Source organism: Trichoderma gamsii, assembly GCF_001481775.2.
Source record: "Trichoderma gamsii strain T6085 chromosome Unknown Scaffold_30.2, whole genome shotgun sequence".
NCBI classification, from domain to species: domain Eukaryota; kingdom Fungi; phylum Ascomycota; class Sordariomycetes; order Hypocreales; family Hypocreaceae; genus Trichoderma; species Trichoderma gamsii.
Window position 1 is genome coordinate 342,101 of NW_020171367.1, and position 15,428 is coordinate 357,528.

The window sequence follows — 15,428 nt, forward strand, 5'->3', positions numbered from 1 at the left end:
CTGAACAGGCCGTCCAGGATGATCTTCGCGACGCTACTCAAATAAGTAATCTCGATGTCAGACTATCGATTCATGCTGCAGTTTACGAAGCCCTCCAACCGGTGGCGATAACTTACGATGTTGTAAGCGCCCCATTCTCTCCGGGTGGCCCTGCCATATCAACCACAATGCCTTATAGATGAAAGACCATATGAGTATGCACAATCAGCCAATGAAAGACGCCTCAAGCAGCTGCTATCACCAATGATGGTTCGACGCGTCTGTTCAAGGCAGCAAACCTGTGCTATAGCTCCACGTAGCCGGAGGCCGCAGCTCTGCGGCCTGGGCGAAGCCGTTGAAGTAGGATTTTATGCAGGGCGGCTGCGATCAGTACGGCTAGGTAACAGAGTACAAGGCTTGAACGTAGTTATGTACAACAGTCTTGGACTTGAGTGAATAAGGCTCCCGAATAGGAATTGTTGTAAAGAGTTATGCAGTACACTTAGAGGTATCAAAATACAATCCATCACAGCTATAAACACCACTACTCATAAAACAGTACGATAGAGTTTTCATCGCTTATCTTAATGTATCAAAAATACAAAGTCACGACGATCATAGAACATTTTAATGTGGGAGAGGTTAGATGATATGCGAGCGTCTCCCATGCATTGATCGGATTCAATGCCTGCGAGTATGTACAAACAGTCTCGGCCTTGCACAAAGTACACAAACCTGGCCTCGGCGCAAGTCTCAGTTGATGACAGCGGTAAAGCAAGCTCTATCCATGTCTAATTGGTTTACCAGCCTTATCTCACAGCCGCGTTGGAGGCAGTATCCACTCACCTATATGCAATACTACACGCATATGCGGCCTATTCCAAGCTGAACAGCATGCTGCAGCCAATAAGAGTGGTTCTCGGTGAAGCCTATCCTGGGGTACTTTCTAAATAGAGTTCTAATTGAAATTGGCAAATATATTGCCAATATATGCCTAGAAGTATGGTATTTGCAATGCTGAACCATCTTTGTACACTGTACTCGCAAAGGGAAAAACAAAGCAAATTAGATATATAAGCTGTCCGACATTCTTCGTCAATCCATTATCCATTTTCCTCTATCTTCACAACTTGACTAGCGCTGATGAGACGATTCCTTTACTTGAGTCCCTGCTTTATATCTATCCGGGACTGAGAGACCGATAGATATCACCTTCCAACTCAGCATGTTCAAGAGTTTTGCCAATAAAGGTACGTTAGCTGTCATACTGATGAACAATCTCTAGAAAGCGATCCCTAGTGGTTTCCCACTGTTTGTTTTACTGAATGCTTAAGCTGACTCTCTTGACCGGTTTAGGAAAGAAAAAGAACAGAAACACCGACCCTACGACCAACGACTCCGCCAGCATCAATTCTGCTGCCAGCGGCTCAACTCCATCGCAGACTGTGATAACTCCTACAGTCCTTCGACGATCTGCCACCATGGAGCCTAATAAGTCTCGTGGCCTGGTAGTGTCATACACCCCCCCTGATCCTCTAGTATCAACTACACCAGGCCCTTCGGATAACACTGCTATTATCTCTCAAGTGTCTTCACCTCAACACAGCAACAATCACAATGAAGTGATAGAAAAGGCTGTTAACAGAGTCATCACTTCCACTACTACCATTAGCGAATTGACGGAGGTGGTAGAGAACAAACCATTCAAAATGCAAACGATGTTTACTAAGAATAAATTCCGCCCCAAGTTCTCTCCCAAGCCTCAAGTTACTCATATTACTCTTGAATACTATCTTGAATACATTTCAAACGAGCGACTTCGTCGGATGCCCGGCAGAGGCAGCGCCTGGGATCGCGTTCTCCACGCTGCGCAATTCTTTGGGCTCCATATTTCGGACTTTGGAGACAAAATCAATACTTTCATAAATGGAGAATTGCTCAATGCTCTCTCTCAAGAAGCTAGAGCCGATGATTTGTCCGGAAAAGGCAACGGTCAAGAGGTTCTCTCCAATGGACAGAATGATCATGCTTCTATCAACGGCGCCCTTGACTTAATTACCACTGCTCTTACGAATGCTCACTCTTTACTAGAGGTATGTCTCATTGACATTGGCATACTAAACAAATGCTAATATGACTTTCCATATACTTAGATTGGCTATACACAAGCTGAGACTCTTTTACCCACCTTTTCTGCCCTTTACGAGATCTCCGTTGTGTATACGGACATTATCAGAGTGTATGATCTCGAGCAGCCTTCACACGAGATTCTGAATGCCGCGATTCAAACTTTCCACAGTGTTATAGTCTTTCTCAACGGCATGAGAACACTATATCAGCAGAAGATTAGCAACGTCAAGCCTGGGACATCAGAACGTCTTGAATTTGGCCCCGACTTCGGAGCAAAGATTGAGCAGATTTGGCGCTTCAAAGAGACGCTGTCCAATGAGATTTGGAAGCAAAAGCTTAAAGCCGCAGGCCTCTCTAAGGATATCAGCCTGCTTCGATCGAAGCTTCAGCTTAATCAGAGCCAATATGTTCCTAAGGGCTTATTCGAAAACATTGGTCATTATGCCAACACATCGACTGAAGTCGGTTACTGGCTGAAGAATATTCTTTCTGATGACAATGGTGGCCAAATCGTCTGCATTACTGGCGATGAATCCTGTGGCAAAACATTCCTCGCTGGATGGATAGAGGAAAGGCTTGCTAGGCCCATTCATGTCAAATCTAACCACGTTCTTCGATACGACTTTCGTAAGTTATCTCACTTCTATTAAGTCAAAATATTGCTAATTGAACATCATAGCATACGACTTGCCAAGTCAGCCTACTCCGCATATCTTTCTGAAAAGCATTTTATACAAAGTGCTTGCGGAAAATGTCGGCAACATCGAAGTATACAAAAGCATCGCGCAAGCTTTTGAGCAACAATCTGACGAAGCAGATTCTGAGCCCACAGATTTGGTACTATGGGAAGCCCTCCATGCCTCACTCAAAGCTGTCCACATTCAGCATGCGTCGATAGTCATGATTTTGGATGGCTGTGAAGGAATTGCTGGTGGTGACGCTGAGTTCTACAAAAAGCTCCGAGCCTGCATCCATGGGCTCTCAAATGTCCGTGCCGTGACATTTTCCCGCTCAATTCCCGATGATGTCAGGGAGTACGAACATGCGATCCCTAGTATGAAAGTTGAGAAAGACATCGAAATTTATTTTTCCGAGATTCTGTCTCGGTCTTACGCTTTCAATAATTTGGGCTCTGCGGAACGCAAGGAGCTCTTCAGAACAATTATGGCAAAGGCAAACAATAACTGGCTCTGGTCATTTCATGCTTCTCAATTCCTGTCTGGAGAACAGTCAAAAGACTCGCTTCTGAAGTCAGTCCATGATATGGAATCAGATATACTTTTCAAGGTTATAAAGGCTTTTAAGTTTGATCAACGCCACTCTTTGAGAAATCACTCCTTGAAGACGCTTTTGTCTGCAATGCTTGTGGTCACACGACCACTCACTATCAACGAGGCTGCACAGATCCTTTCGGTTGATCTTCATATGCACATGAACTCGGTATCTCCTACGCCTTTCGATGTTGCCGCCCTCATCTCCGAATATAGCTCCGGCCTAGTCATCATTCGAGACGGCCATGTCCATTTTCGCACGAAAGCCGTTCGTACCTTTATGAACTCGCAGCTTGGAAACATTTCGTTGCCTACAGAGGCAGAAGCACATCGGCAGTTTACGCTGATAATGCTTCTATACGCCAAAATCTCTTGGAAAGGAGATACAAAGCTCACCATAGACGAATTGCATAATGGCCTTGCTCTATCTGCCATCTCGGCAGATCCATTGCTCCAATATGTCGTGCAGAATTGGATAATACACTTTCAAAAATCCAATTTGTCTGAGACTGAGGTGAAACATGTCTTCTCTAGCTCTATTACTCTGCTCCTTCTTGAAAGGACTTATTGGAGCAGAGTATTTGCAAAAGAGCAGCTCGTCCTCAATCACAAACTCGCTCTCCAAATCCGACAAGCATGCTTTGGTGAACATGCTGCGGTGGTTCACACTTTGATTAGCCTTGGATATACCTATCTCAACGTTTTTGGCTCCGATTCCGATGCAGCATGGTACTTTTACAAGGCAGCTAAACTCGGAGAAAAGATCTTGACAGCAAAATCTGCCATTGTGCATATCTGTACGAGTCATTTCTTAAAGTACATGGCGACTTTGAAGATAACTCGCAAGGCTGAAATCACCACCGTTCACACTCAAGAGAAAATTGATATTGTGGAGTGCTATGCGGAAATGATCCAGCTAGCTATCAGAATTGATCAGCATAAACATGGATATTCTAGTGATGAGGTGATCTTCTGGTACAAGACGCTCACAAGACTTTACATTGACAGCAAACAAGAAGAGCGCGTTATAGATGTCTATAAAGAGCTGTATACTGCCACGGTCGCCAAATATGGCAGCGAGTCAGAAGAAGCAAAGCGAGTTTATAGATACTTTGTTACCTTGGATATCGTTTTCAATGACCCGTCGGTACACAGAGTTGGCGAACTCGAACAACTCATTTTTGGGATTGGCAAAGAGTTTACTGATTACCTTTGCATAAAGAATTGGCTCTGGTTGGCTAACACATTTGAACAATGCAAGCACTTTTTCGAGGCCGAAAGACTTTATGTCAGTCTCTGGCAAAGCATTACTATTAATTGCGATCGAGAAGCCGATGTGGATGCCAACTCAATCAAAATCGACATTGCGCTTGAATATGTCAAGTTTCTTCGCAGACAAGGCCGTGATAGAGATGCTATTAGCATCCTTATCTGCTTGGCCGCGGAGTACAAGGAGGGTAAAGAGCTTCATGAATGTACGACCAACGGTGAGACCGAGCAATCCGAAGCGGTGATCAAGTACATCACAAGGGTCAGAGATGTCGCAGAAGAATGTAGGGCTATTGGCTTGAAAAGCATTGCTGTTTCCATTTTGAAGAAAGTTTGGAACTCATTAAGCAGCAAAGGGCATAGCAAAGAAACCCAGAGAACTGCAATTCTTATTACTGAAGTGATCAAAGAGATCACCGAGACGACTACGACGGTCGTAACGACAAAGACAACGACTGTTACTGAGTCGACGGAAAAAGCAGTGAAAGAATTGTTTGAGCATTTCGTACATCAGCACCATCATGATGAGTCTGATACTACCTTGTTCTCAGCGTCCAAGGCGCTGATAAGCGTATACATTCAACAACAAAATTGGCGCGAGGCTGAGGAAACACTCAAGAAAACTCTGCATTCTACCTGGCGCGAAATTCTCATCGCAGGTTCCCAGATTAAGCTCCCCCAGTACTCAACAGGGGAATGCTTGGACATAGCACATCGCTTGGCTGATTGTTACTCGAACCAAGGGCTCTTTTCTATGGCTGAGGAGATTCACTCGCAGATTTTTGCTGCTTGCAGCACCTCAAAGCTAGAAGACAATCTTGGCACGAAATCTAACCCTCTGACAGGCGCTAAACTGTACGAAGCCGCCACGAATAATTTGGTCTCATTCTACGAAGAGCATCATCGCCATACAGAAGCTATCAATGTCCACATCAAAGTGCTAGAGAAGTATGAGAGAGAACTAGGCACAAAGCATGCATCGACTATCAAGACACTCTACTTGCTGGCAGACAGCTATATAGCTCTTGGCCATGAAGAAGCGTACATTTACTATGAAAAGATTGTTAATGTACTCAACGAGGGTCAGGAGTATTGTCACCATGATGCATTTAGGGCTGCTCTAGTTCTCAGCAAGCATTACGATGCCCGCAGTTTCTGGGACAAACTGCATGCTATATGTAATATCTTATGGGTAGCTATCACCCGACATCACGAAGAACATGTGGTCGAGGGGGGACATAAGATTGATGCAGAGGCAATTACGTTGATCTATGATAGATACTCGTATGTGCTGGACCATCATGTCAAGGCTGACTTCTCTGAGCGATATGACGTTGCTGTCAAGTATAGAGACATAATCACCAAGACAAGCAACGATGAGACCTTGGTGGTCAAAACGCTACTTGCTTTGGCCAAGATATGCGAATCGCACAAAGACTACCACAAAGTGTCTGTCAGCGCCTACGAAGATGTACTGAAGAGAACCACCACAAACACCGAGGTCACCACAGTCACGACCATTGAGACCGTCAAGAGACTCTTATCAAAGATGTACGTGACAATGGTTGAAGAGTCTCAAACAACAGAGTTTGAATCAGAGCGCGCTATTGCGGTCACACTCGAAACCTACCATAAGCATATGGACGAGTTCAAAACCAATCCAGATCAAGCCTTGATTTATCTGAAGAACGTTGTACTCTTGTACCGGAAGTTGAACGTAACTGAGCGCATTTACCCATTTTTGGAAGAAGCCATCAGACATGTCCTCGCCGTAGCCACGGTCAATATCGAGCTCTTCCATGTGGCGCATGAGTTTGCTACCCTCTTTGCTGAGACGGGCTTGACGCAGAAAGGCAGAGACCTTCTCCATAAAATTCGCAAGTCAATCACTCACGGACACAAGCATGCTCATAGAGACGGTCAGCCTGATCATGAGTCTCAGATGAAGAAGGTCGTCTTTATTTTCCTGATCGTGTTTGCCCACGGCCTTGAACAACCTGACGAGAAACTCTCCTACTCCAAAGTCATGACTGAAAATGTTTTGGAATTTCTGCTACTTGAGAAGTATTCGCAAAAGGTCAAGGAAGGAGCTAAATTGGAGGTTATTCTGGAATACGGTGCAAAACTGCGTCATTTCTGGCAAATCCACCATCGTCATGAATTTGTTGACGACCTTGATGAGGAGCTCATCAAACGTTTCAAAGTCGCATTCTCTCAATACTTTGAGTCAAACATCAGCGACGAGATAGTAGTGTTCTTCTATACTTACCTGATGGAAGAACTCGGACAAGATCGGCCTTCTCTAAACTTTGACTTTGAAGCATTCTTGTTACAAATCGGCAATGAGCTAGTCAAGAATCTGTTGGATAAAAATGAGTCTGATAAGGCGAATCAAATCAGCTTGTTCATTTTCTCCTTTGCTAAAGAGAAGAAATTGTATTATCATGCTGGCCGTGTCCGCTATGGATGTATATTGGCTCAGTACTTGGTCGGAATAGATGCTTCGCATCCCAGCGAAGTGATTCACAGCGAAGGCCTGCTCAAAACGTCATTAGACATCATGACTACCGTCATTGATGCGATCAACAGCTTGGACATTGCTTTTGAGACACTCCCCTCTGAAGACTTAGTTGGTCTGGTCCATCTCCTATACAGGCAAAGTAATTACAAACAGCTTGAGCGCGTGCTTTCTCCTCTTTGGAATATGCGGAGCGACCTATCGGCCGTGTCCGACTCAGAATTGCCGACCATTGCTGAGATTGGCACCTGCTTAGTGCACGCGCAGTGTGCACAGAATCAATGGAGTGCGGCTATTGAGACTGTGAGAGAGTTGTATTATAACTTGCAGCGTGGTCTCGGAAGACTTCACCCGGAGACTTTGGCAGTATCTCAACTGTTCTCAAATGTCTTGGTCACGGCTGCTTTAGGAGGAGATACCAGCTATGCTTCTTATGCCATGGATCTTCACGAAACAGTACTGACAGAGATTTGCCGCTATTCTGAGATTATATACAACGGCTATACCCGTCGCGACATTCAGCTCCTTTCTAAGACAGCAGAGCTTCATCTAGAGCTACTAAAGAAGCTGCATTCTCGGTTTACGGATTCTGAGCTGGAGGATATGAGCAAGCGAGAGAAGGTTTTCCATGAACTCTCTGCTAAACTGAGTGCAGATTTCACATTTGACGGAGTTACTGGAGAGTTACCATGGCAGTACGCTCTACCCAAAACATGGAAATTCGGGGAACTGGAAGAGGAATGGAATGGCATCGATACATTGGAGACGTCCAAGAGAGAGTGGGTGCTGGCTTCACGCATTTTCTACTGACGGCATAGCCATGTAGATGAGCGGATGAGTGTTGATAGGGCCTAACTTGTCCTGAAACTTGCTTCTCCTTTGTCATGTTCAATTAGTGGCACACTCTTTTTATATGGTAATTGGCTTGTTGAAGTTTTGATCTGATGCTCTTCCTTATGTTTACCAGGCATTCCTTTCGCCTCCAAACTATGCACACTGCCTTTCGGCCATTATATTTGTATTTCTCTATTCTTTTAGTTAATTAGTTTCATTTTTTTCGCGAATTGAATTGGCCACTTCGCTTTTTGTTGTCCGACATGTTGGTATCACAATGGCAAATCCATTGTGCGTTATCCACTTCTCAACCTCGTTACACCTGTTCAAAGTACGTAATAGGAGACAGCGATGCCTGTTCGTTCAAAGCTAGATTACATATTAATTGCTTAGATAAATCAACTGCGAAAACGGTACTGGATAGCGGCATCCTCTAGCTATCTCAATTAGCCAGAGCTTCATGTGTGCTGTCGGGTAGTGAACCGTCTTGGCATCGGTCGGATGCTGTGCGACCATAAAGCATAGGTTCATGGCACCGCTTTCTACATTTTCAATCCACATGAGCAATGAATTGGCAGAAATTCAGTGGGTAAAATCGGCATTCGGCGCAATCATCCAGCGGGCGGAATGATGCATGGGACGCATCCAATTAGCCGGGCCAGTTGCTGTTTTCGCATATCTATGGCCCCAGTTTCGTGCTCTAGTGTTATAAGTGATTTGGCATTCTCATACTTGGATGGGCTGAGCATATGGCAGTACAAGACTGATTCCTGAATATGGTCTCGTATTTCGGTTATCAAGTACAAGTCTCCTCGATGAGGAGTGCTACAATATAGAAATTATGCGCATCATCGTAGAGAATCAAGAGGTTACCGTCAAGGATTCAGCTCATTGAGTCAGCGGAGCAGCTCAAACCTGCATTGTCCTCATTTGAAGTATACTTGCATCATTGTTTATACCTTTTTCAGCGATATCAGCTTAGCCCTACATGAAGAAATGAACAGCAACTGCACGTGCGATACGATGATCCGGAGCAAGGGAGCAGACGCCTTCGTCATTCATCGGCTATATGAGGTAATGAAGAGTACCTTTGCCTAGGGATGGAAACATTCGATTCGAAAAAGCCTTAGTAGATGCGCATTCGTGTAGGGTTCTCTGATAACGCAAGCCTCCGTCTTCGCAACCGTGTGGACCTACTTGAACCCATGCTATCATTGAAGAAGCGGCGATCTGGCCACTCAATTTAATCCTTGACGAATAGCATACTGCCATAAGGTAAAGGGTTCAATTGCGTAATTGACCATCTCAGAAAACTGTGCCCGTGGTTGACACTTGCTCGGCTCCCGGCAAATCTGCTGCCTCATCATCGGTTATACCACCATATGCCTACCTTGAAGATGCGGTCAAGCCCTACTGATTCAGATTTGAAACAGTCAAAAACACTAGATAAGAACGACAATCCACCAGAGAAATGGCTCAAGACGTCAGAATCATATTTGTAAGTCGACTTACCTGTTTGGGTGCCATACGCGAACATGAACGCAACACCTAGACCTAATATGAGACATGACGAGATCCGTTTCGCGATGACCCGCTGCCGCAATCGGGAGAGTCAGCAAATGAATGATATATAATTGGAGAACTAGCATGGAAGCATAATCAGCCATGAGGAAACTTAGAATTGCGTGCTTCGCGGTCGTGCAATTGCTGCAGCGGCTGCACTGTATGAGGTGAATGGCGTGATTCGCACTATCAATAGCATCAACACTGTCCAGATCGTCTCTGGTAGTGCGGTACCGACGCCCTCTGCAACGTGTGGCTGACATTACAAGTATTCGTTAACAAAGTCCATCTCCCGGATGGTAAAACCGAAGATCAGACAAGTCTCACACGGGGATGATTGGATGATTCGCCAATTCGCCATAGAGTTCGCGATGCATGCAATTGTGGGGGTGGGGTTTGCCCGATGCCGATGCGAGGGTGGCCGATGGGCCGCGACAAAGAGAGGGGAAGAGACGCTGGTTGGGCAGTTTGTGGAGGGACGGGAGGTATAAAAGGGCAGTATCCGACGAGCTGGTAGAGTGAATGCGACTGAACTTTGCTATAGCCGTTTAGCATTACTGTCCAAGTGACGAGAATAGCAGCTTATATCAAACCACAATGGCTCCCGCATTGGTTGAGACCGCCACCACCACCAGCTCCGGACCGGTGCCGGCATCTGTCTATAAGCTGGATCTTGGACAGTACAAGGAGATTGATCTGACCTACATCGATAAGGATGCTGAAGCGGGCAAGACCGACGGCCCTGCTGCTACGGTGAGTGACGATCCCTTTAGCAACAATATAGATATCATACTCATTCAAGATATAGTACCCTCACTACCTTCCCACATGGAACCCAGCACAGCAGTATCCTCCTCTGCAGCCCTTTGAGCACACTGAGCACGGCAAGGATGCCGACACCTCCTATCCCAACCTTCTCCCCAGCGGCGTCCAGGTCACGGACCTCACTCCCTCCATCGGCTCTGAAGTGAGAGGCATCCAGCTCTCTTCTCTCACCGATGCCGGCAAGGATGAGCTCGCTCACTACGTTGCCAAGCGAAAGGTCGTCGCCTTCCGCGGCCAGGACTTTGCTGATCTCTCAATCGAGGATGCGCTCAAGTTTGGCGGCTACTTTGGACGACACCACATCCACCCAACCTCTGGCTCTCCTGAGAACTACCCCGAGGTTCACCTCGTCCACCGTGGCGTCAACGACAAGGGCCACCTGGACTACTTCAAGACCAGAACTAGCTCCGTGGCCTGGCACTCTGACGTTTCGTACGAGCAGCAGCCTCCCGGAACTACCTTTTTGTACATCCTGGACAAGCCCGAGACGGGAGGCGACACCATCTTCGTTGACGCCGTTCAGGCTTATAAGCGACTCAGCCCCCTCTACCAGGAGCGTCTGCACGGCTTGAAGGCCACGCACTCTGGTATCGAGCAGGTCAACGCCGCGGCAGCTCGCAACAGCATCAAGCGACGAGACCCTGTTGTCAACACTCACCCCATTGTTCGAACTCACCCTGCTACTGGCGAAAAGGCTCTCTACGTCAACCCTCAGTGTAAGTTGTTCAGACGCTTCATATCGCACATCTATCGTACCAATTTCATGACTAACACTTGCTTTTAGTCACCCGTGATATCGTCGGATTGAAGAAGGAGGAATCCGACTCCATCCTCAACTTCCTGTACACCCATCTGGCACAGGGCGCCGACTTCCAGGCTCGCGTCAAGTGGGAGGACAAGACCGTCGTCGTCTGGGACAACCGAGTCACTCAGCACAGTGCTCTCGTCGATTGGGAGAACGGCCAGAGGAGGCACCTTGCTCGTATCACCCCCCAGGCTGAGAGGCCCTACGAGACACCATTCCAGGGATAAAGGAGAGACGGGGTTAACTATATTTCTTGGGTTATAAACATTTGTTAGCGGTATGATTTGATAGGCTCACTGAAATAGCCTTGTACAAAAGCAAAAAATAAAGAATGATTCCATGCTACTTATGGGCCTCTTGATTGGTGCTGGCTTATCGTCGGATGCTTACACCGATATAGGCGCGCCACAGCCTCGGCTCCGGGTTTAGCTTGTCAACTAGAGGGCGTGAGATGGGGCCCAACTACACTAAAAAAAAGTCCTGCTTCTAGAATTAAAGTATTTAAAAGAATGCTATTTTGAAAACTTGCATATTTTCGATATATCATCCAAATATAGCGTAATAGTGTTACAAGGTTGCCATAGACTGCTTTGCCATGGCAGTTACAACCTCAACTACCACTGCAGTCGAACTCTCTCCGCTTCCTCCACTCGCCAGCAGCTCCGGTCACAATCGGTTTCACAACGAGGCCGCAAATAATGGATCGCAAAATCCATCATCCGAAGATATTCTAGAGGCATCTCGCCTGGCAGATTCTGCAGTTCCGGATGGAGGTTATGGCTGGGTTGTTCTTGGTGGCTGTGCCGTCATTGCGTGGTGGGTGAGTATTTCTGTCTTTGTGTCTTTGTCCATACAAAGACAATATGCTTCAAACGATGCTAATCCTTTCATTTCAGTTTGTTGGGACAGGATATAGCTGGGGAGTGATGCAAGGAGCTCTTGTGGAAAAGGGACTCTCAACACCAGCAACTTTGTCATACGTCGGTTCATTGGCTACTGCCATTATCGCATTCCTGGCAATCGTCAATGCGCGCATCATCAGAGCCATCGGAGCTCAAAAGACTGGCATGCTGGGCATATTGATTCTCGGCGTATCCGAGATTCTAAGTGGTTTCACGGTAAACAGTCTTCCAGGACTATTCATCACTTCGGGCGTCACTCTCGGAGTCGGGCTGAGCTTGTGTTTCATGGCTGCGTCTGCAACACCAGCACAGTATTTCAGCAAGAAACGGGGTCTCGCGAATGGAATCGTCTTTGCAGCAGGGGGCTTGGGCGGCGCCATCATTAGCTTGTCCATGGATGCACTGATTCGCCGACTTGGAACTGCATGGGCGTATCGGATTCTGGGACTTGTGACGCTGCTGACCGGCTTACCGGCGGCATGGCTGGTGAGGGAGCGCTCACCAGTCAAGAATGCGGGATTCATCGAATGGTAAGATGATTGTGTAATACATTTCAATATGACCTTGAAGCTGACCTCTTACCCAGGCGTCTCTTTCGAGATCTCGAGTTTGTGGTCATCTTTGCTACAGGCGCTGTTGCTACTTTCCCTCTTCTCGTTCCTGCGTTCTTCATACCGCTCTACGGACGATCGATCGGCTTGTCTTCGTCTACCGGAGCAGGCCTCTTGGCAGGCTTCAACCTGTCGTCGGCTGCAGGCAGAATTCTTTGCGGTTTCCTTTGCGACAAAATAGGATCACTCAATGCTTTGTCCATTTCCTTATTGATCAACGCCATCACGATGCTGGCCTTGTGGCCTGCTTCTACTACGCTCGCTCCCTTGATTGCGTTTGTCGTTCTTAACGGTGCCGCAAATGGGGGCTTTTTCTCTACTATTCCCACGGTAGTGGGCAATGTGTTTGGATCTCAAAGAGTGTCTGTGGCCATGGCCATGGTTGTTACTGGTTGGGGCGGCGGGTATCTCATGGTAAGTTGCAAATGTGTCCATGTTTTGTGTCAATGTTTTCAGTTCACTTACAAAAGAATAGGGTTCTCCAATTGCTGGTTACCTTCTAGATGCCTACGGTGGGACAGAGAGCGGATTCCAAGCATACAGGCCTGCTATCACGTATGCAGGATGCATGGGACTCGGAGCTGCTGGACTCGCGACGTTTGTAAGGTTTCGGAAGAATCGCACAATTTTTGCAAAGGTTTAGTATTCTACACTTGTATATAGAACAAAATTTGTACACGTCATATGTACCATTGTCGATACATATACCACTTGACTGCCTTAAGCACGAACGGCAACCAAGAAAAGACGAGGGTATCGCAGTAACACAGATCCATCGTTGCAAGAAGGATAAAGCTCCTTTAGTTTTTCCAGATACGCCGCCAGGAATCCCTCCCTCTGCTCTGCACTGAGTGGATCAATGAATGGCCTCAATCCAGTGCCTTTAACCCACTCAACAATGCCCTCATGACCTTCCAGCGGGTGTTGGTAATTTGTATGCCATATGTCTACCGACGAACACAATGGCTTTAACTCATTGTATAGCTCAAAGGGTGTTTGGAAGGGCCCAAGAGATGGCTTCAGTTGTGAAAGCGTTGCGGACCAAGGACCATTTTCAGCCACCGCACGCATCGCTTCGTGAGACTTTTCGGTGAAGTTATCAGGTACTTGAAACGCAAAGACACCTCCAGGTTTCAGAGATTCAATCAGGCGTTTCATGATCGGAATTCGATCCTCAAAATTGATCCATTGGTAAACCGCATTGGAAAACAGAAGATCAACTGGCCCTTCTGGAGTATAGTCACTTAGATCCGCCACGGCAAATTGCAGATTAGGAAGGGCTTTGCGGGCCGTCTCGATCATGTTCGGTGATGAATCGATGCCCGAAATCTGTGCATCGGGCCATTGCTTCGCAAGCACTTCGGTTGAGTTACCCGGACCGCATCCAATATCGATGATGCTGTTGGGAGTGGCCAGGGGTATTTGGGCAAGAAGATCGCGCGAAGGCCGAGTACGTTGCTCAGCGAATTTGAGATACTGCGCGGCCGACCAGTCTTTGGTGTTGGCTGCTCTTCCTTTGCCAGCTGCTTGAGTCGCCATTGTTCTGTTGATGAGAGTCTTTGAAAAGGAGGCAAGTTGGCGAGATGCCATTGTAAAAGTTGAGATGTAGGATGGAGAGGAGGGAGAGAAGAACATGGGTCGTACTAGCCGATCTATTTATACATGGAAAAGCTGCAGTTTTAATTAGCATCCAAGAATACTTGCTGCTATGAGAGCCTTGCTTACAATACAAAAACAAGTTTTTGGGCAGCGAACATAATTATCATCATAGCCTAGCCTCCTTACTTCGGATACCTACTATTCTGGTGGAGAGTCGATACTCAGAAGCAATGCAGAGGATCAATCCGAGAGCCTTCGGCCGTCCGAACTTATTCCGCTGGAAGCCGGCTTCGGGGCTGAGGCGGCTTCGGGGCCGAGAGCGCCTCCGCGGAAATGCGAGAGCAAGGAAAGGGCACAAATACATGGGGAGGACATTTATTTCTCATATGTGATGTAATTTTTGATGTAATTTTTGTAATTATTCAAGTTGCGAAATGTATGATTGAAAGAATGGCTGGTCTATTTATAAGCACTGTTGTTGGCCATGCTGAGCCAGAAAGGGCAACGGAGCGTTTCATGTATCACTGCAAGCACTAAACACGACTGCCAAGACTTCTAGAAAAGAGAAAATATGTATGCTTGATTGATAGAAGCAGTATTTGACAAATATTGTTAGGTGACAGAGAAAGAGAAAACTAATCCAAACGCCTTTTCTAGAATTCCTAGATCACATCGCTGGCTCCCTATATCTGCACAGATGTGTGTGTCGCGTTTCTTGTAACAGCGGCAGCTCTATCCTCAGAGCTTCGTAGTCGATGAAATAATTCTTATGGGAGAATTAAGATTAACGGTTTATTTTCAGAGAGCTCTAACAAGCTTCAATCAGACCCTAAATACATGTTAGATATCTGATATAAAATTGCCATGTTTGATCCCATATGAAGCCCTTTGCACTTCGATTTGTCCTTCAAATTACCCCTCCCCCACCATGGCAGTCATGGCGGGGTACAGCTTATAGCCGGCAACGGAGAGAAGCTTCTCACTGAAACGCGACAATTCCATAGGAGGCGAATACAACACTTCAGCGCACATAACCGCAACATATATGTCTGAAACGCATCTTCATGTTTATACTCGCTAACTGACCTTGATCATCCTGCACACTGGCAGCTTTAGCTATCT

At 46.5% G+C, this 15,428-nt stretch overlaps 4 protein-coding genes across 4 annotated transcripts; 3 read left to right on the forward strand and 1 right to left on the reverse strand.

Annotated features, from left to right (window-relative positions):
* Positions 1-1,204: 1,204 nt before the first annotated feature.
* Positions 1,205-7,977, forward strand: TGAM01_v207863 (hypothetical protein; the record flags this gene model as incomplete). Its single annotated transcript, XM_018805275.1, has 4 exons — positions 1,205-1,229; positions 1,336-2,072; positions 2,133-2,736; positions 2,789-7,977. The coding sequence occupies 4 exons, from the start codon at positions 1,205-1,207 to the stop codon at positions 7,975-7,977; spliced, it is 6,555 nt and encodes a 2,184-aa protein (XP_018661446.1).
* Positions 7,978-10,161: 2,184 nt separating this feature from the next.
* Positions 10,162-11,421, forward strand: TGAM01_v207864 (TfdA family Taurine catabolism dioxygenase TauD; the record flags this gene model as incomplete). Its single annotated transcript, XM_018805274.1, has 3 exons — positions 10,162-10,317; positions 10,373-11,105; positions 11,174-11,421. 3 exons carry the CDS (start codon positions 10,162-10,164, stop codon positions 11,419-11,421), a joined length of 1,137 nt encoding a protein of 378 aa, XP_018661445.1.
* A 368-nt stretch (positions 11,422-11,789) lies between these two features.
* Positions 11,790-13,350, forward strand: TGAM01_v207865 (major facilitator superfamily transporter; the record flags this gene model as incomplete). Its single annotated transcript, XM_018805273.1, has 4 exons — positions 11,790-12,014; positions 12,091-12,626; positions 12,683-13,121; positions 13,183-13,350. 4 exons carry the CDS (start codon positions 11,790-11,792, stop codon positions 13,348-13,350), a joined length of 1,368 nt encoding a protein of 455 aa, XP_018661444.1.
* Positions 13,351-13,427: 77 nt separating this feature from the next.
* TGAM01_v207866 (trans-aconitate 2-methyltransferase) lies at positions 13,428-14,297 on the reverse strand (the record flags this gene model as incomplete). Its single annotated transcript, XM_018805272.1, has 1 exon — positions 13,428-14,297. The coding sequence occupies one exon, from the start codon at positions 14,295-14,297 to the stop codon at positions 13,428-13,430; it is 870 nt and encodes a 289-aa protein (XP_018661443.1).
* Between the last annotated feature and the right edge of the window lie 1,131 nt (positions 14,298-15,428).